This window comes from Dromiciops gliroides, chromosome 2 (genome assembly GCF_019393635.1).
Source record: "Dromiciops gliroides isolate mDroGli1 chromosome 2, mDroGli1.pri, whole genome shotgun sequence".
Classification (NCBI taxonomy): domain Eukaryota; kingdom Metazoa; phylum Chordata; class Mammalia; order Microbiotheria; family Microbiotheriidae; genus Dromiciops; species Dromiciops gliroides.
In genome coordinates this window covers 460,974,945-460,996,905 of record NC_057862.1, presented here as the reverse complement: position 1 = coordinate 460,996,905, position 21,961 = coordinate 460,974,945, and the positions used below count along the sequence as shown (strand labels likewise).

The 21,961-nt window shown below is 43.7% G+C and overlaps 1 protein-coding gene across 1 annotated transcript in view; it reads right to left on the bottom strand.

Annotated features, from left to right (window-relative positions):
* The window catches only part of PREX1 (phosphatidylinositol-3,4,5-trisphosphate dependent Rac exchange factor 1), a 221,493-nt gene that overhangs the window by 15,043 nt on the left and 184,489 nt on the right, over nucleotides 1–21,961 (bottom strand). The window contains 11 exon segments of the mRNA XM_043984325.1: nucleotides 529–619; nucleotides 2,024–2,106; nucleotides 2,769–2,857; nucleotides 4,185–4,391; nucleotides 6,424–6,700; nucleotides 7,447–7,657; nucleotides 8,934–9,095; nucleotides 10,992–11,179; nucleotides 14,682–14,823; nucleotides 20,832–20,968; nucleotides 21,829–21,914. Of these exon segments, the coding sequence (XP_043840260.1) occupies nucleotides 529–619; nucleotides 2,024–2,106; nucleotides 2,769–2,857; nucleotides 4,185–4,391; nucleotides 6,424–6,700; nucleotides 7,447–7,657; nucleotides 8,934–9,095; nucleotides 10,992–11,179; nucleotides 14,682–14,823; nucleotides 20,832–20,968; nucleotides 21,829–21,914 (1,673 nt within the window).

Sequence of the window (21,961 nt, the reverse complement as noted above, 5' to 3'; positions counted from 1 at the left end):
ATTCCTCACCTCTCAAAGGGCAGGTTTGTTTGTAATGTCCTACACTAGAGACATCACAGAACTGTCCTTCTCTCATTAGGAATATGCAATTGAGGAAAAGGGAGCAGGGTTAAGGCCCTGCTTCTATACATCTGTTCATCCCCACACGTGGTCATCCAGATAGGTCTGTTTCCCCAGATCCATCTCCCACAGATCAAGAGCTACAGATAAGGAAACTGAGGCCCTAGAAGGATAAGTGACTTGTCCAAGGTCTCATAGGCATTAAGCATCAGAGGCTGTATTTGAATGAACTCCAATCCCCTTTTTCAGATTCAGTGCTCTTTCTGTCATACCCTTCTGCCTCCTCAAAGGATAAGCCACTTTCCTTCATTGCCTCACTTAAAAAAACACCACTGCTTGGTTGCTGAAAGAATTCCTTCTGCCCATATACTTGGTCATGACAGATGTTTCATCTCTGTTTGTTCCTGATGGTTCCTAACCTGGGCATAAGCCTCAAATTAGCCAACCTCTCCCTATCTGGAGGCTTACCTTGCAAACTGTGTTCCATGGGGAAATGCTTCGTTTCCTCAAAGGCCTTGCTCATGACTGACCCTTTTAGGAGGGCATTGATGGAGTCCACCTGGGGCATTTAACAAGAGGCATTAGGTTAGTGTGTGCCATGCCTAGTGAGCCATAGACAGGGATCCCTCAATACTTCATAAGATCCAATATTTTTAGCAAGGACACTTCCTCCAGTAATGACCCTTCTACATGAACTTCTAGGGGCTGAAAAAAGCCTCCCTTGGCAGCCAATCTTCTGGTGGTGAAATTCACTGAATTTAAACAGGCTGGGCCTTGAACAACAGACACATAGGTGGTCACTGGACCTGTTCTCAAATTCTTTTCAGGCTGGTAGTATCTGTCAAAATGTGGCCTCTGCTGGGATGTCCTGAGATAGCCGCGAGCTCTCGGTGACTCAATGACAGACAGATCAGGGCAACTCTTTATTTAAGGAGGGCTCCCAAACTATAAGGAATCAGGCTGAGAGTCCCTGAGAGGAAGGAGAATTCCAGCTATGCCCCCAAAGTCTCAAACTAGTAGATATCTGCCATATACATTGGAATCTGAGGGCCAGGGTTCAAATCCTGACTCAGATGCTAAATAAAAATAACCATGGGTGGTGATAAATGTCATCATCACCATAGCTAGAATTAACAATACTTTAAGGTTTGTAAAGTACTTTACACATATTACCTCCCAACAACCTGTGAGGTGCTATCATTACCCCCAGTTTACAGATAAAGAAACCAAGACTGAGAGAAAGTTAAATGACGTGCCCGAGTTCACACAGCTATGGAGTGTCTGCATTTGAACTCAGGTTTTTACAACCCCAAATTCAACACTTTTATCTATGGAGCCACCTAGCAAGTCATTTATCCTCTCTGGGCCTCAATTTATTCATATATAAAACGGTAGTACTGAACTCAATGACTCTGACGTGATGTCATCTCTGGAACCTCTGGCTCTAAATCTGTAAACATATGTTTTTGGGTTTTTTTGGTGAGGTAATTGGGGTTAAGTGACTTGCCCAGGGTCACACAACTAGTAAGTGTCAAGTGTCTGAGGCCGGATTTGAACTGAGGTCCTCCTGAATCCAGGGCTTTATCCACTGCGCCACCTAGCTGCCTCTTAATCATATGATCTTGAAGACAGCCTTGGAAAGCAAGGACCAGGCCAAGAATGTTCTTAACCCAGGGTCTGTGATCTTGTTCTTTAAAATGTTTTGATAATTTATCTTAGTATCATTCATTCATTTCTTTTGTGGTCCTACATATTTACTTTGTGCATTTAAAAATATCCTTCTGAAAAGGGGTCCAAAGACTTCACATGCTGCCGTAGCAGGCAAAGATACAAACGTGGTTAAGAACCCTGGCTTACAGACTGAAAATATTTATCTTCACCTCTTGTGAGTTTTCATTCTCTTAAGTTTCCCCAAGAGGGAATTCAGAAGACTGGCGGCTATCAGAAGGAGGGAATGGCCTACCTGATTAAACAGGTGCTCCAAGCATCCATGCAATTTGTCCTGCTTATCTGATGGGATCCTCATGTCACAAGGCAACTCATCTCCTGAGAGAGAGAACAAGTAAGTTCACATCTCTGTAGTCCTTTCCACCTCTCATAGTCTTTTTCCAGCCAGTATCTCATTTGACATTTTGTTTTTTGTTTTTTGTTTCTTTTGTTTTGTTTTGTTTTGCAGGCAATGGGGGTTAAGTGACTTGCCCAGGGTCACACAGCTAGTAAGTGTCAAGTGTCTGAGGCCGGATTTGAACTCAGGTACTCCTGAATTCAGGGCCGGTGCTTTAACCACTGTGCCATCTAGCTGCCCCCGTCATTTTTTTTTACAAGAATCCTATGAAGTCAACAGGGCAAGTATTGTCATCTCCAGTCATCTCCTTAAAATATAGATTGGACCGTGTCATTCCCCAGCTGCAAAACCTTCAGTGGCGTCCTACTCTTTACTGAATAAAGTCTTAGCTCCTTAGCTGGTCTTTCTGAGGCTCTCCAACACTTGACTGTCCCTTCCCTTCCCAACTTTGCCTCATCCATTTCCCTTGAATACTCTTTCAATCTATACTACTAACTATTCCCTCTGCCTAGAATGCTACTCATCCTCCTCACCGAACCCTGCCCTCATTCTGCCTGATAATGCCACGCAGATATGGATGTCTCATAAATGTCTCCCTAGTGTTCTCTCCTTTTCATCTAGAAAATGGCCCCATCCTACTTACCAGATCCCATCTCATCACTGCCCAGGTAAGAGCTGTTACTACGGACACTGGTATAAGAAAGGACGGAGTCCCGGTTACTATTGCACTCACTGAAAAAGATCAGAAAGAACATGATGAGAAACTCCCCAAGGTCTTAACAAGAACTCCGAGTCTCTATTTTGAGAAGCCTGACCAAGACTAAGGACTTTTAGAAAGAGGAAGATGGTCTAAATGCAAACAGACGATACCAGGGGGATTCTAGGCCACAGAGGGTGAGGCAGCCCTGGTGAGTGATGGGGAGAAGGGTGTGACTTCTTCAGCATCTCTAAACTGGGCAGAATACCAGCACCAACTCCAGAGACAGAAAAAGAGCTATGAAGGACAGAAGACAGACTCAAGCCCTGGATTCTATTGAGCAGGAAAACACAAGGTCACCAAGAACAATTCAGATCCAGGAATTTGGCATGGCTGGCACTGAGGCCTTCAGCTGTGGCATCTCTTCCGTGGTGCACATGTAATCATCTAAGAGATGAAGTAGTTTGCCCCACAGTCACACAAGTGGCAAAGTTCAACGTTTAGATCCAGTTTGAAGATTATTTCTACTTTAAAATATTGGTTCATATTATTAATATTATTAATTCATATGATTAATTATAACACCTTCCAGATTACCCCCGTCATTTTCTTCTAATAGACACCCTGCCTTGCCATGTGGTATAGAGGGCAGGCAGGGATAGTGCATATAAACAAGGCTTTTTTTTTTCAAAATATTGATTGGCTTTGTTGAATTTTTGTTCTCTTCACCTTCTTTTTCCTTTAAAAAAAATGCTTCATTATAAGAGATGTCTCAGGGCAGCTAGGTGGCACAGTGGATTCAGGAGTGGCAGCCCTGGATTCAGGAGGACGTGAGTTTAAATCAGGCCTCAGACACTTGACACTTACTAGCTGTGTTAAGTCACTTAACACTCACTGCCCCGCACTCCCCGCAAAAAAAGGAAAAAGAAAAAAAGAAAAGAAAAGAGATATCTCCCTCAGTGGGGGGAGAACAAGTTAATACAGAAAGAAATTTAGGTCATTAAAACTATACTAATAATTCTTGTTATTATAATGCCTTCTGACTCTTACATGCAGTACTACTACTGCTATACCTCACTCTTATTCATTCCTAAATGCTTTACCATTTACAAAGCATTTTCACATTCACTGTCTCATCTGAGATTTTTACACACATGCACACACACCACACCCCCATGAAGGAGGCAAGGATTATTATTCATTCTCCTTTGGCAGATGAAGAGACTGAATTTCAGAGAGCTGCAGCGGCTGGTCGGAGATCATACAGCTAACAAGTATAAGAAAGACAGGGCTAATGACCCAGAGCCTTTGATAAGAGAAAAGGTTTCTCAGCAGGTCTGTGACTCCTCTTCAGTACCCTACCTGTAAGAGTCCCGATAGCTCATTGTGTCATGTCCGGAGTCCTCCTGGTCCTCCTCGGACACTTTGAAACACACCTTCTTGATCCCGCTGTGGTCTGCTTTGTCCATCTCGCCATCCTCACTCACCAGGGGGGAGGCAGAGACTTCTTCAGTGGAGGGAGGTTCACAGGACCCATCTCCCGTTGGTTCTGTGATAGTGGACAGTAGTCTAGAAGGAACAAAAGACACTAACATGAAGCACCAAGATGAGAGCCCTCAGCTCTGAAAATTGCCCCAATCTCATGCTGAGACTGTGGTCTGACAAGGACTACAGGGCTGCTTTAGCCCTCCCTTTCCCAGACTCCTTTCTAAAATCATTGCATCTCTAATTCTGCCATTAAACTGCTGGGTGATGTGGGATATCACTTCACCCCTTTCTAGCTTTGTTTTCTTTCTCTGTAAAATGGATCGTCTCCGAGGCCCCTTTTGTTGCTGACATGCTATGCTCTATTTATTAAATTCTCTACGATCTCTAACATTGCATTCCCAAGGTTTCATCCAGCTCAAACATCTTAGGATTCTCTGGCAATTCTATCTGCCAATTCCTTGGTTTGTAATTCAAAGGAGACAGACAACCAGGGGTAGGGTTCGAGAAAAATGTCAAATTTTCAGCACGAGCATTTACACCACAGAAATTGGAAAACAAAATAAAGTTTGATTTACAGTTTCACTGAAACATAAAAATTAACTTATCCACAAATAGAAACATTTAAATATACAAAGAACAAGTGAGGAGGCGATATTAAAAACCCTGTGAACGGTGCGTTGGGACTTCTGCAGGAAGTCAGGAAAAACCTGAGTTTGAATCCTACCTCGGAGACTTACTGGCTGTGTAACCATGGGGGTGTCACCTAAGATTTCTCAGCCTCAATTTCCTCATCTGTAGAATGGGGATAATAGCAACTACACTTTACAGGGTGGTTGTGAAAATGAGAAGAAATAACATGTGAAACACTTTGCAAATCTTAAATTACTATACAAATTCTAGTTATCCACGTACATATATACACATGTACGTGCATGCATGTACACATATACACACATACATGTGTGTGTGTGAAAAGTGTATGTAACCAAACTGCTCTATTTGTTTTCCCCCCTCCTATACTTTTCTTGAAACTGACTTTCTAATCCCTTCATTTTACAGAGAAGGAAACTGATACCCAAAGAAGGGAAGCAATTGGCCCACGGTCCTATACAATGAGTTAATGGCAAAGATGATGTTATGCTCCAGATTTCCTGACTTCTGCTACATTCCTCTATCCACAATGTCATATGGCCTACATTTCTCTACATCTAGTAGGGATTCACATTTTTGTTGATTTAATGGGGAACTCAAAGGGCCATGATTACACTTACCTCACAAGGAGGTTATGAAAAAAGTCCTAGAGAAATGTTATATGCAAATAACTTAGGATCTCCCCAGTAAAATTTCCCTGAGGGCAGCAGCCATCTCACTTTTACGTGTTTCTCCAGTCCCTAGCACAGTGCCTGGCGTAGAGTAGGCACTTAATACTTATTAACTGGTTATCATTATTATTCTTAGTACTCATAGAGACCACCTGCTCAGTAATGAATTTTATTGGCCAAAGAAACTCAAAGAGGTCATTTACTAAGATAGACTAATATGATAGAATGAATGCTCATATCCATGAGATGTAGCTCATGGATCCTTGAACGGAAAAAATAATCATAATCATTATAACCACCACCACCATCATCATCAGTAATGGCAGGAGCGGCAACACATTTCTATAGAACATTAAAGCTCAGAAAGTGCTTTCCTCGCCAACAACCTTACCAGGCAAACTGAATTAAGTATTATTACCTCCACTTTACAGATGGACAAACTGAGTCTCAAAGAAGGGAAATGACCTGCCCAGAATGATATATCTGGTGTGTGTCAGAGCTGACATTCAAATACAGATCTCACGGTTACCAAGTCTAAAACTTTTTCAACTGTAAAACATTTTCCCTGCAGTATTATAAGAATTAGTATTGACTCTAAATTCTTAAAGCTTTAGGCATACAGCCTATGACCTGGGAATGCCTGCTGAATTAAACGGATAGCAGAAAATTCTGCAGCCACCACTGGCACATCCTACAACAAATCTCCCTTCCCCCTCTTGCTTCCTTGTTCCCAGTCTCTCTGCCTTCTTTCTCTATCCCCTGTCTCAGCCACCCATCCCTCCCAGTCTCACTTGTTAATTTGCATGACATATTGCCTCATTTCCTTCACGGCCACGTCCAGCTTGTTGAAGAGTTGCAGGTAGGCATCCTGAATTTCCCGGTCTTCTTGCTTGAGCAGGAAGCTCAAGCCTCGGTCTTCCTGAACTGGGCCCCCATTCTGTTGGTGGATGGTACTATCTATCAGGCTCCTGTCATGAGGCTCCCCATCCTCTTGGGAGAGGCACTTCCAAGATGGGGCAGCCATGGTGGTGATACAGTGCTGGGTATAAGACATTGGGTTTATGTGACCTAGAAAATGAAGGGAAATATGCGTTCAAAAATACCCAAGCACCCCATTGGATCAACATCTGATAAAATGTGTACACACACACACACACACACACACAAATACATATTGTGTGTGTGTGTACACATACAGAGACAGAGAGACGAGAGAGAGAGAAAAACTCTTCTATTTTAGATCAACTGATTTCCTAGATGGGAATCTTTTCTCCCCGACTGTGAACTCCTTCCAGGACAGAGAATATAGTGTCTTCTACTCCCCACCTAGTACAGGGCTGGGTTTGTAGTGTGTACTCATGAAAATATTAGATCTGAAAAGACCCTTATAACATAAAATCAGGAATGTCAGAGCAAGAAGAAACCTCAGAACACTGAGCACCAGTGCTATAAGAGACCTTAGAATATGGAGTGTTTGTACTCGAACGGGCCTTGGAATGGAGAACACAGGGCCCTGGGGTGCAGAATGTCAGAGCTGAAAGGGACCTGTTGATATCATGCAGCCCAAGCCATGCCAGGGACAGAGTGACTTTCCAAAGCCAGGACCAGAACCCAAATTTCCCAGTGGTTATTCTGGAGCTCTTTTTAACAGATCATGACAATGACTGTATAGACTCAGAATAAAATTGTCTCCATTGGTAAAGACGTGGCCCCTGTGCACACCTACCCTCTGCTTCTTACACAGTAGGGGCCCCTAAACTACATAGGGACATAATAGGTATAAAAAGTGGTTACTTGAGGACCAAGAATTGCACCTTGTTCGGGATCGAGGCCAATCAGAGAAGGTTTCCGCCCAAATCGGATACTGAATGACCTCCCCACTGAGGTAGTGTTCTTGGGGTAAGACACTTCCATGAGGTTCACGTGGCAGTTGGTGGGGCAAAAGTCCAGGCTGCAGAGGGCATGAGGTTCCAGAGATGCTTGCTTGAAGGCAGGGCTCACCCTGGTCTTCAGCTGCTCTGCAAACTAAGGAAGGATCAAGGATTAGAATCTGGCATATGTGACACTCAGTAACTGCACCAGATCTTTTCTGCTAGCACTGATCCCAAATTCCCAGAAACACATCTACTTTCAAACTGTCAAGGATGAAAATGAGGTATCATCCCCTTCCTTTTATGACCACCTGGGTTGAAAAGATGTTCTGCCTGTGCTTACTTCCCAATCTTTGAGAATTTCCCCAATTCCCTAGTCAGACCACAGTTTACATCCAGATCTTGGCACCACGTTTTACCAAAAAAAATTAACAAAAAAGACCTAGAAGAGATGAGAGTAGAGGGGAGGGTTGGACTTTTGGAGTCTGTGATTACATCAGTGTAGTTCCAGAATTCCTAGTGACTAACTTCCTCAACCAGACTAGAAGGGCACCTGACCTGCAACTTAATAGTCTTAGAGAGTTGGCCGGGTACTGAAGGGTTAAGTGACTTGTTCAGAGTCACCCAACAAAAATGTACCGAAAGTGGGATTTGAACTCAGGTTTTTAAGACTCTGCAGACAGCTCTATCCACTGCACCTCTGCTACTGTCCATATGAAGAGCAGAGGAGGAAAAGTAAAGGGGTCTAACCTGGGGAAGACCAGGCTTAGTGAGAATATGACAGTTGTTGTCTTCAAATATTACAAGTGCAAGAACAGCAAACTTGTACCACTTAGCCCTAGAACCAGGCCAATTTTATGTAATACAAAGAAGACCTTTCTAAAAAATAAGAGTTGTCCCAACTAGGGACAATGGGTTGCTGAGATGAGATAGTGACCTACCTCTCTGTCCCTAGAGGTGTTCAAGAAGAGGCTAGTTTCCTTCCAACACAGGAAAGCTATAGAGAGGACTCTTGTACTCAGTACATAACACTATTAAGTGGCAGGGCCAAGACTAGAACCCAAGTCCCGTGATTCCTAATCCAGAACACAAAACCTTTCACATAGTAGGTAATCAATAAATGTTTGCAGAATGAATAAGCTGGACTCTCTAATATATTTAATACAGTGCTACATATCACAATTATCTATGTTTATGTCATGGAAGCAATCATGTCTTATTTAAACTTTGTATCTCCAACACTCCTCTACCTATAGTAGCTGTCCAATAAAGGTGTGTAGAATTAATAAATTGACTAATTACCGAACCAATGATTCAAAGCAGCACAGCTCAAGAGTCTCATCAGGGACCCTTGCTGGCCCCATCTCTGGGCTCTCTTTCGGGGGAAGGAGAATGGGGAGGTCTGGGGACTTGCCAGAAAGTGTGGCTACCTCCTGATAGTTGGCAATCCTCCTGGTGATGCGTTCCAGCTTGGTTTCACAGATGTTCCGGAACTCATACTGCGGCATGGTGACCACGGCGCTGCTCTGGGAGATGAGCCGCCCACAGTTCTGCACAAAGAGGCTGTCATCTGCAGCAAAGGCCTCCAAGATCTGCAAGGATGAGAAAGAGGTTCTGTAGCCTGGCCTTCAGCCCCCTAATGCAACTTAGACATGACCTCCCTTTCTAACATTATCTCAATGAAATCACAGAATATCTGAGGCGAGAAGAACCTCTCCATTCCAAACTGTTTGGGATTCAAAATAAGGTTTCAAACTATTTATCTTCTCATGAACCAACACTTCTGGCAGTGAGGAACTACAATAATAACTCAGTTTTTATATAGTATGGGCCAGGCACTGTGCTAAAGTGCTTTACCATTATTATCTCCTTTGATTGTCACAATAATTCTGCAAGGTAGGTGCCCATTTTACAGATGAAGAAATAGAAGCAAATAGAGGGTAAGTGATTTGCCCAAGGTCACACAGGTAATAAGTGTCTGAAACCAGATCTGAACTCCTTGACTCCAGTCTATCCTCAAGTGCTACCTAGAAGTCAGGAGACCTGTACGTTTTATAGTTAAATGGCTGCTTCAGTAAAAAGAGCCATTTTTGTTGAGTTCTTTCCAAGTTCAAGGTCTGATATGTTTTGAGGTTGATACATACATGTATATAATAGGCAAGTCAGTTTGTTATTTTTTCTTTTTTTCTCTTGTGACCACAATACGTATGCTGGGTAGAACACAGACAGGGGTGACCTGTAATTTAATTGGCAGAACCAACTCCTGAATGAGGAAATTCCCATTACTGATGCAGGTCAATGCCCTCAGGGAACGCCCAGAGCAAGGAGACACTGTCAAGGGTCACTCAGACCATGGCACTCGAATCCAGGTCTTCCTGGAATCGAAGACAACTATCCATCCAATAGACCGTGCTGCTTTTAGTATTAGATTTATGCTAAACAAAATTACATGAAACTTCTCTTTTACCTACTGCAACAGCATAACCCAAAATTTCCAGCAAACGCTTTGACAACCATTGATCTTGTCCAACCCCTTTCATGTTACTGAATCCACAGGGAAATGATTTACTCAAGGTCACACAGAAGGTAACAGAGCCAAGACTCAGAAGACTCGAGCCTGGGTCTTCTGACCCCTCCCCTGGGCTCCTTCTACTTTGCTGTTTCTTCTACCTGAACCTTTTATCTCATCCAGACTGGTTCCTCTGAGTCCCGTGAGTATGGATTTCTTGCGTCTATGACATCCCTCATGCTGCTTCTCCTGCCTCAAGTCCTTTCTCTTCTCCAACTTTCCAAGTTCTACCCAATTCCTCCATGTTTAGCTCAAAACCCAATATCCTTCCACCCCTCCACTTCAATTTCAGACATAGCAAACAAAGGCCTTCTGGAGGTCACTATAGAGTAAGCAAAATTCCTAGTCTCCAGAGACCCACAAGGGAAGAAGACAAACTTTTACAATCAAGGAGGCAGGGTGCTGATATTTGTCTCAAGGGAACACAGATTTAGAGCTGGAAAGGATCTTCATGGGCCAATGCCATTGTCTGACAGATGGGGAAACCGAGTCACTGATTCAATGACTTGAAAGGGTTACATGGCTATAGTTAAATATATAAGGTATGGGATCTTTTAAACCAGTGTTCTATCCCCTGCTGAGCAGTTGTCCCAACTTCTCACCCAAAAACTGCCTACAGACAATAAAACAGGGAGAGCCCAGACCTCTGGACAATTGTTCCCAAACTGGGCACCGATAAAATGGCTTCAGAATTAAATCATGTTAGAAGAGTAATAAGAGAAAGAGGTTCGCTCTTCATAACAGGGCAATGAGAATGCTAAAAGCTGTAAACAACGATATTTTGTACTATACGGTGTAGCAACCACCACCTTGCTAACACCTTATGGGCTCTTTCTTCCCTACCATTTGGATGGGCAGAGGTGAAAAAGATCATTCAACAGTCACGGAACCCCCTATGAGGACACAAGAAGCCCCAAACCTTGGCAGTGAGAGCAAAGCAGCCTTTGGGTTCCACAATCTTCTCCAGAACAAAGGATTTGATCCCAGCCGTGCTGACATATTCATACACTACTCCGTGCTCCAAGTGGACATTTTCCACTGTCAGGCTGATCAAAGGGCTGCCCTCGGGGATGGTCAGCTGGGGACCCATGGACTGCAAAGAAAAATCTGGAAGCCAGAGACACAAGAATTAAAGAAACAGTCAATTTTGTCCAATTCCTGGGAACTGTGTTTTCCTTTTGCATAACTACAGTGACTTCTCAGTTTGGAATCCCAATTTGTGTGGAGATGACCTCATGGAACAATCCCCTAAAAGGGCACCTTCCTGGTTCTCAGTTCTCTCTGCTAGACTTCTGGCTTGTGGGCTAGCCTCACGGGAATAGGCCTGATCTTAGACCCAGCCCATCACTCTATCAATACTTCTCCTATAGGAAATACTACCTTTCTCCACAGGGCCAAAGGAGCCTCTGGCTAAATATACTCCTAAATACTTCATCAGTATTTCCCAAGAGAGTATCCTTTGCATCCAAGCCATATCCATTTCATGGACAGAGTCATTGAGTCCAAGGAATTTCTGGTACATTTTACAATCAAACAAACATATGGAAAATGAAGCAATTCCTTGCATGGATAAAGAATTTGGTACTTTTCAAAGGCCCCCAGTAAAATCTTAGTCTTGAAGTTTGTGCCAGTGAATGCTCCCAAACTAGACAGGCTTAGATTATGGAGCCGGTAGCAGACGATTGTTACCCAAGGACCAATCTAGCTGAGTGCAGAAAGTTGAGCCACCAGAAAGTATAAAAGGATGGCTTTTTTTTTTGGACAAAGCAATTCATAAACCTACCCACTGTGGAAAGAAGAAGCTGCTATCTGCATCTGTGATACAAGTACCCAATTCTAATCCTTTGAAAAACTGAATTAACTTTTCAAAGCCCCTTCCCTATTTGTGATGCCATCTCACCTTCACATAACAATATTGCAAGGCAAGCACGACAGGGCATGGGGTCATTTTGTATCCCCATTTTACAGATAAGTAAACTGAGGAATTATAATATGATGAGCCCAAGGGACCCGAGCTAAATGGTAAAGCTAGGGTTAAAACTTGGGCCTGCTGGGAGGCAGGGAAGCCAAATGATCAGCATGCATGTGATCAACCCCTCTTCAAGATGCACTAATAACCACTCCTGGAAGAGTGAGGTCATAGACAGGAAGGCCCAGGCAGGAACTCCTTCCTGCACAAGGAAGTTCAGGTTTTACCATTTCTGTCTCTCCTAAGCTAAGTTAAATGATTTGAGAAGGAAAAAAAAGTGTGGGGGCTGGTGAATTTGGCGTGTTTATTTGCAAGTCTGCACTACGTCCTCTGTTATGATTCATATCCCAAGGGCTATGATCAAGCATAAGGTCCTGAAAACCATCTGGTTCCGATTTGATTTCCAGCTGAAAAAGTCTGAAGTTATAATTCCACCTCAGGTCAGTGATTTCATGGACACGTGCCACAGAGTGCCAATTTTTTTCACTCCCTTTATCCTGTGCCCTGTTCCCCAGGGCCAGGAAGAAGCAGAATAGCTCACATTTCCATAGCATTTCCCTGGCAGCAGTCCTGAATGAGAATAGTATTTTATTCTTATTATTATTCCATTATTCTCATTTTATGGAGGAAGAAACTGAGGCCCAGGTAGGTGAAGAAGCAAGTTGGAGTTGGCCAAGATCCCACATCTAAGTATCAAAGTCGGGTCTTGAACACAAGCCTTCTGACCACTAATTGTGCCTTCCTCTTTCTATAACATTCTATCACAAAGATGGCCTCTTCAACCCTTATTTATAGCATCTAGGATTGTGGTGAGTGGCTATACTACTACAAACTCTCAAAACCAATGTAATAGTATCCCTTATTTTTGCAGACAAAGAAACTGGGGACTCAAAGAGACTAAATGCCGAGGATCACACAGCTAAGAAGAGTCAAAACAGGACTCAAACCCAAGTCTCAATCTATGATGGTCAAGTGCCCTTTCTACTAAATCATTCTGGGGAAAAGGCAGGAGACCTCCTAGACTCCCCAACATAAAAAAGCAAGCTCTGCACTCACCCCAGACTTTGAACTCCCAATTCACTTGACATAACCACTAACTACATTAATGAGGAGGAGATGAGCAGAGGCAACCACCTCAGAAGCCCACTGTATGGATGGCCTACCGCTACTCAGCCCCTGAACACAAAGTCCTTCCTCAGGCCTAAATTGCTGCCTGTAAGCACAAGCGCTGACACGTGTCAAATGGAGCCCAGCTGTCCTGGCATAGCCTGCCCTCTCCCCGCCCCCATTTTCCCCAAGCCTCTCCTCTTCCTGTCCCTTAGGCTCATCGAGTGACATGCAGCTGAGGGTTTAGATGCCTCCTGCCAGAGATGACATCAGAGCTTCCTTCTCCACCAAGCAAGGCTTCAACTCGCATAAGGCAGGGGAAAGAGTCAGAAGCAAAAGCAAGAGCTCTCACAACTGGGAAAAATGTATTTTGGAGTTTTGGAGGAGGTGGCTGACCTGGAGTTAGGAGACCTAGGTTTGAATCACAGCTCTGGCACTTACAAGCTGTGTGACCTTGGCCAAGTCTCAACTGCCCCAACCTTTTCTAAATTATTTTCTTTATCTATAAAAGAGGGACCTCCTTCTCCAGAGGTCTGTCGTAAGGAAAGCATTTTGTGAGCACTAAATCACTGTAGAAATGTGAGTTAATTATTGCTTTGGACTGAATGTAGATCTACCCCTCAAAATACAGTTCGAAATCATCCATAACCCTAAATCATAATCCCAACCAGGTTCCTCCTTTGAAGCTTAGGGTATACAATAAAGAAAGAAAGAAGAAGCCACCTCTAAACAGTAATCACTGTTAATTTTCGCAACTTCCTTTACAAAGCTGCCAAAAGTTTTTTTGGGGGGCAATCTGACTCTTGTTCACATTTGTTTCGGTCATGTCTGACTTTTCACAACCCCTTCTGGGGTTTTCTTGGCAAAGATACTGGAGTAGTTTGAGTTGGAACTTATTTTACAGATGAGGAAACTGAGGCAAACAGTGTTAAGTGACTTGCCCAGGGTCACACAGCAAGGAAGTATCTGAGGCCAGATTTGAACTCAGGAAGACGAGTCTTTCTGACTTCATTCCCTGTGCTCTGTGCACGATGGCATCACCTAGCTGCCCAATCTGACTCTGGTCCCCATCATTAAAAGACAACCAAGGGAAGGAATGGGCACCAAGATACCTGACTTCAAAATTAAGTGTTCTCTGACTTTAGGCTCTGTTTCTCTGGGCCTCGGTTTCCCCATCTGTACAATATGAAGGATGGAACTGGATGTTCTCTAAGTTCCTTTTTCAGTTCTAAATCTCACAATCCTCTTCCTTTACTATCTATCCCTAGACCCAGGGCTTGGCACAAAGTTAACTGGAGCTAGGGGACTCTACCTCTAACTCCACCACCACCCCATTCAGAAATAGAAGAGAAGAGATGAGAAGAGAACAGAATAGAACAAAAAACCACCATTCATATTGGGCAGAGGCCTCTGAGAAGCCATTCATTCACCTCAAGGGAATGGTCGGAAGGTTCCTTTCCAATCTGTCCATTCCTGGACAGGGACTTGCAAGCCACCCTCCCTCCCACCCACCAGGCCCACCCTTATCACTACCTTCATCCTCTTGGCCTCCTTCCAGGGCTCCATGACCCCCGGACTCGTCGAGGCTGCCATTGAAGTAGCTTCCGGGACCCCACTGCTGGGCTCGAGCCTCTTCAGCATCCTCATGAGTTCGATAGATCCACTGGTACAGACCCTTGGGGAGAAAAACAACATGAAGAGACAAATACCCAAGGCTAGGGAGGCCAAGAGGAAAGCCTGACCTCCACAAAGGTGCAACAGGAAAGACAAGATGAGAGCCTCCTTCGCCACCACCAGCAAGGCTCCCCAAACGTTTTCACTGTGGTTCTGCCCCCAGCAGAGTCAGGAATATTATTCTTAATCTACTCCCCATTCCCACTGGACTTGGCCTTCATAGGAACTCCACCTCGAACATCAAGTAGTTGTTTGATCACAGACAAGTCACTGAACCTCCCTCAGCCTCAGCATACCTATGGTTCCTACCCTCACAGAATTATAGGAAAAATCTAATGAGATAACATATGCAGAGTGCTTGGTACACTTTTTTTTCCTTTTGGTAGGGCGATGAGAGTTAAGAGACTTGCCCAGGGTCACACAGCTAGTAAGTATCAAGTGTCAGATTCCAGATTTGAACTCAGGTCCTCCTGAATCCAGGGCTGGTGCTTTTGCTTGGCATACTTTAAAGCACTCTATAGATGTTAACTAGGTTTCTTTACCTGGAAAATGGGGATTATATCTGCCCTGGGTGAGGTGAGGATCACATGAAAAGGGGGAATGAAGGCAAAGACAGAGAAATGAGGATGAAAAGAGTGAAGGGAGTGGGCTGCCACAGGGCACGCTGGCCCATTCTGATCAATGGCATACCTGTTAAATTCTCCACTGGCAGATGACCAGAGAAATCTGAATATTGGGGCATGGAGGTAGCAGAAGAAAGCAGGGAAGAGAATGGTGAACAGATTTTGCTCATGAAGAAGACAGAGGAAATGAAAAAAAGAAGAGGAGGAGGAGGAGGTTGCAGAAGAGAAGATCATCTGGGCAGGGAGGGCTTCACAGTAGGTGATGAGTCCCATGATACTCCCAGTGGCTCAGAACTCTCAAGGGTGGAGGAGGCTCAGCTGCAGGGATATTACCCTCATGGCTTGGCTGAGTTCAGACTCTCAGAGAAGAAGTTCCTACAGCTGCTACCCCAAATCCTGGCTGGAAAGAGAGGACTAGATGGGGGCTGTACTGGGTCCAGATGAGCCCAGATTTCCAGGCCCAAAGCAGCCCTTCACAGAAGGGCTCCCCATCCTAATCCAAGCAGCCAATTAGTGTGAGTAAACCTGATCCCACTGTGTGTAAGAGCAGAGGGCTCTTTAGAAATTCAGAAGTTTTCTGTCTCTTCAGAGAGGCTACCAGGCTACAATTCAAGAGGAAATAGGATGCTGGCCAGTGACAAAATTTGAGAGAGAACATCTGTCTGCAACGCCTCTATCTAAGCCATTTCCTCAGTGGATTCACTTTGGGGGCCAAGAAGATGGCACCCGGGGGCCCAATGGTCCCCCATTCATCACTACTGACCCTGGAAAAGGCCTAGTCATCTAGGACCTCCCCCACTTTACATTTTTTATTACCAGTCTGTCAAGGTCTAGCTAGTGCGTAACTGTTCCTGGTTAACAGGGACATTAGTATGATGATCTAAAGGTGACACTAAAGATAGGCATTTCAGGGGGGTGGTAGGGAAGATGTTTTATTTTTGGTTTTAGCTAAAAAATAAGTAAAAATTTCTCATTAGAAGAAATTTCTGGTGGTTTAAGAGACGTAACAGAAATAATGCTGTCTTTGCCTATACATTCAAATCCTACCTCAATACTGGCTGTGGGAACCTATCTGAGCATCACTTTACTCATCTGTAAAATGATGATAAAACAAATTATATTCCCATCTAATAAAGCTGTTTGAGAAAAGTGCTTTGTAGATTTCCAAATGCCACAGAAATGCCATGATTACTCTTATCTGGACAGAAGGCATAAAGAAGAAGGTCTAAAGGTGGCCGGTGTTGTCCCTGACATCATGAAGCAGGGAGTTCCAGTTTCCAGCCTCTGCATCTGGCTTACAAACCCATGAGCTATGACCCTGGACTGGGGAGCAGAATCTAGAGGGCCCCATACTCATGGTGGTGACCCTAGGGAAATCCTCCTTCTCCATCCCTAACAAGATTGTTAACACATGGGCAACCATCCCCTCTCCTAACCCTAACCCCACCTGGCAGTCTATATGTGTCTCCATCCCAACAAGGCTCTCCTGCCAAGGAAAATGACATTTGGACTGGAAAGGACACAACAAAAATGGCTGAGAGTTGAAACCCAAGTAGGGAGATAATAAGTGTTCCCAGATGCCCTTAGTAAGTTCCAAGTCACCAGGCCAAGATGAATGATATCCTATGGTAGTGAAAAAACTGGCAGGTGTAATTTTCAAAAGATCCAGGAGATAGCTGTGTGACCAGGAGAGGTACCACGGGACAAGAGAAAGGCAAGTGCTATCCCATTTTGTAAAAAGGGAAGAAAAAAGAAATCTGAGAACTCCAGACCAAGAAGTTTGACTTCAATTCTTTTTTTTTTTTAAGTGAGGCAATTGGGGTTAAGTGACTTGCCCAGGGTCACACAGCCAGTAAGTGTTAAGTGTCTGAGTCCGGATTTGAACTCAGGTACTCCTGACTCCAGGGCCGGTGCTCTATCCACTGTGCCACCTAGCTGCCCTTTGACTTCAATTCTTAGAAAAATCATTAGACAGAAAGTTAACAAATATTACTGATCAAAAAGAGCTAGTATCAGTCAGGGGTTACCCTCCTGCCCCCTTCTTTCCTTGCCTCCCTTCCCCCGCCCCTCCTGCCGCTCTAGCTTGCGCCTCTGGATCCCAGCTGGCTGCGGGTATGGGTGGGTCCCGGTGAGGTGCCCGAGTCTGGGCACGCGTTATGCCATGGCCGCCCGGATTCTGCAGGGCCGAGACAGCGAGGCAGCCGGGTCCGGCAAGGGCTGGAGCTCACCTGGCCCAGTGGCTGCCTCCCCGCACCCAGGAAGTTGGAGAAACCGTAACTAGTAGAGACAGAGGACGGACGCCACCAGAAAGCTGTCATGCCTCACATTATCTGATGTGAGTGATACCTCACCCAAGAAGCAGAATTCTTTTATTGCCTTGCACATGTATAAGGATGTCTTAGAAAAAGAACCATGGATAAATACTGTAAACTCCAAAAGATTGGGGAAGGATCCTTTGGAAAAGCTATTCTAGGTAAATCTAGGGAAGATAGGAAACAATATGTTATCAAGGAAATTAATATCTCATGGATGTCCAGTAAAGAAAGAGAAGAATCAGGGGCAGCTAGGTGGCGCAGGGGATAGAGCACCAGCCCTGGAGTCAGGAGTACCTGAGTTCAAATCCGGCCTCAGACACTTAACTAGCTGTGTGACCCTAGGCAAGTCACTTAACCCCAATTGCCTCACTAAAAAAAAAAAGGAAAGAAAGAAAGAAAGAGAAGAATCAAGGCAAGAAGTTGAAGTGTTGGAAAACATGAAGCATCCAAATATTGTCCTATATAGGGAATCATTTGAAGGTCAGATAAAATTTGCAAAAAAAAGTGCACAAGAATTCATCAACTAAATGATGATCTCTGTATAATTGAGTTGCAACTATAGTTTCATTACTCTGGGGGAATAATGTATATCATTCCAGTGCCAATATTACATGGAGCCTGGTAGCCAGGTTGATTCTTTGATACCATCCACATCCCCACTTAGTTCAATACTGGCTGAGGACTGTGTTAGTAATATGTGGAGGGAACCTATTGTGCTGATGACAATGAAATATTTACTGAAATTGCTTTCTTAACCCTTTAAGTCCCATTTAAGCACCACCTCTGAGAGAAAGCTCTGAGCCTCTGAAAATAAGTTGATAGACCTATCCACTCATTGGTATCCTTATATCTGAACTTACAAGATTTAAGTACAGCGAGTATATTCTTGATTGGGGTTCAAAATGCTGTAGAGATAGTATTAGAAAAATTTAGACCAGAGATTATAGAATCACTTCTCTTCATATCAGTTTTAAAAAAACTTTAAGACAGATAATACCACATAGGAGAGGGGGGAAAAAAAACAGTCGATATCAAAAGAATATTAAAGGGGCAGCTAGGTGGCACAGTGGATAGAGCACCGGCCCTGGATTCAGGAGGACCTGAGTTCAAATCTGGACTCAGACACTTTACACACTTACTAGCTGTGTGACCCTGGGCAAGTCACTTAACCTCCATTGCCTCACCAAAAATAAATAAACAAACAAACAAACAAATAAATGAATAAATAGAATATTAAAGAGCCAGGAATGCCCAACAAACAAACCCAGAAGAAGAGAATGGTTGCACATTGTACACAATCAAAGACTCAAAGAAAATCAGATTTTTTTTTTTTATTCTAAGCCTAACCCCCTACGCCCTCCACAGTGAGCATTAATATATACACAGCAGAACACAAAAAGAGTGATTGCATATGAAACCATTCCATACTGCTTGCTTTTTAAAAAAAAGTAATAAATTAAATATGTTACTTCCAAAACTCAAAAAAAGAGGTAGTATGTCTTCATTAAGAACCATATATGTCATATCAACTTTACTTCCTTTTCTGATAAGTTTGCTTAATTTGTTTTTAGGGGAATTCTATAGATTAAATAGGGGCAACAGTAGATAAGAGTGACCAGCAAGGAGGCAGGAAGACTCATCTTTCTAAATTCAAATCCACCCTCAGACACTTACTAGCTGTGTGACCCTGGGCAAGTCACTTAATTCTTGTTTGCCTCTGTTTTCTAATCTGTAAAATGAGCTGAAGAAGGAAATGGCAAACCACTCTAGTATCTTTGCCAGGAAAATCAGGTCATAGACATGATTAAAATGACTGAACAATGGCAAAGAGATTAAATATAGCTAGATTTCAGCAAAGCATTTAATAAAGTCTCTCATGCTATTCCTGTCAAAAAGGTGAAGAGATATGGTCTACACAATCCAACTGCACAGTTAAATGAATTCAAAATTGTTCTGACCCAAAGAAAAGTCAATAGTTTAACTTTGACTCTGGGAGGCGATGGAGTGTCCAAGGCTGTTGAATATCTTTTAACTTGTACTAAGAAGAACCAAAGCTACTTTAACAAACCAGATGATATGTCAGAATTTTAAAAGGTTTTGACCAGTCAGAATACAGTCAAGACTCAGATAAAATCGTATATCGAATAAGGACTAATCTGAAGTCTTACATTTGCATCCTAGAAATCACTTTCAGCAATTGTACAAGATGGAGAAGGTGGAAGATTAACCAGGAGAGTAAAGGGGCTTAGATTCATGGCCATGTACATCAGCTACAGGAGTTGCGATTTTCTAGCCTAGGGAAGGGGATGGGGAAGAGGCAGAAACACACGCAGGATGGCCACATGGAACAGGAATTAAATTTATGCTGTCTGGCTGTGGATAGCATAACTAGGAGCAATAGATACAAGTACAAAGAGACAAATTTAGACTTTATTTTTGGGGGGAATTCCTAATTAGATGTAGTTAGAATTGGAATAGGCTGCTTCTGGAGCAAGTGTTTCTGCCTCCTTGGAGGTCTTCAAGCAAAGTTTAGATGGCCACTGATCTCAAATGTAGCATAAGAAATTCTTTTGAGATTGGACCTGAATTCCCTTCCAACTCTGAAACTCTGGGAAGCTGCTGAATCAGAAGCAGATCTAGCACACAGATTCCAACATAGCCGTTCAAGCACTGCATCATCAGTCACCGGCAAGCCACCAAAATGAAATTCCCAACTCGGTGGCATCAGCTTGAGTAGGACAAATGGTCATCTCCCTGCTTGATGAAATTGACTTCATTTTGGCTTCCTAATCTTGAGCTTCCTTGGCTCTGAAGTTCTGCCTAGCAACAGGTCTTTTATCCTACCTCGGCCGTTGTATCTCAGTGTGCCCCTGGCAGGATGGTCCAAATCCAGCCTGGCTCTGGATTTAATGCTTACTCCCTTCCCAGCTTGGAACCTGTCTCTTTGACCTTCCTGGAAAACAGCCTAATGACCAGGTCAGGTCAGCTTACCCCAGGCATTATGGGATACTAGAGAAAGATGGCATCCTGTTGTGCCCCCCAGACCCTTATATCCTTAAGGTTGCGCTCACCAGTGCTTCCTGTTGCCGGCTTCGGTAGGCCAGGAAGTGCTCTAACACCTCTGCAAAGCTCTCATTCATCACGTTGTTCCCATTGACTTTCAAAACGCACTGGCCAGCATTCAGTCCCACTGCTGCAGCCTCTGAGCCTATAGAACAGAGAGGCGTGGGTGAGAGGGGAGAGGGGAACAGGGAACCCAGAAATAAAGACTAAGACCAATAGAAGGATGAAAGAGCCAAACAAAGATCACAGGATTTTAAGATAGAAAGGAGATAAATTAGTCGAAACTCCTCATTTAAAATTTTTAAAAGATGAAAAAACTAGACCCCCCCCACAAAAAAAAAAAAAAAAAAGATCCACACAGATTTCAACCCAGGTCTGTTAACTCCAAAACCACATTTCCTTTCATCAACCTAGAAAATATGGAGAATCTTGAAAGGAATAGGGGAGTTTCTAAAAAAGAAAACAGAATCTAGAAAATAGAAAACCTAAGATAGAGAGGTTTAGGGGACAAAGGGGGAAGCTGGAAAAGAAAGAAAAGGAAGAAGCGTTTATTATTAAGTGCCTCCTATGTATCAGGGACTGTGCTAAATAATTTACAAGTATCTCATTTGATTCTCATAGCAACCCCATGAGGCAGGTGCTACTACTACAGAAAAGGAGGCAGAGAGAAGTTAAGTGGATTGCCCATAGCCACACAGTGTCTGACATTAGATTTTAATTCAGATCTTCCTAACTCTAGGCCCATTACTGTATCCACTGGACCACCTAGCTGATTACAAAGGAGGGAAATGTTTAGAGAAAGGATGCTTCCTTAAGGCCCTCAAAGCCCGCCACACCCAGGTAGTAGCTACTAGTTGTTGTTCATCCTACCATGACATCAGCAAGGTGATGTCAAGACTGAACTGAAGTAAGGCAGGGCTGTGCAGAGTCACCAGCCTCACTCTCTCTGGCTACCACTACTACCTCTATGGGGTCCCAGCCTCTCCAAGCTTCTCCCTGGCTCACCTCTCCCCACAGCATGGACATAGGGTGGGGAAGCTCCACGAATCTGGAAGCACAGGGTTTCAGGATGATCAGGGACTTTGATGATTCTGAGAAAAAGCAAAAAGGGAAAAAAAATGGAGCCATCAGCGGCAGA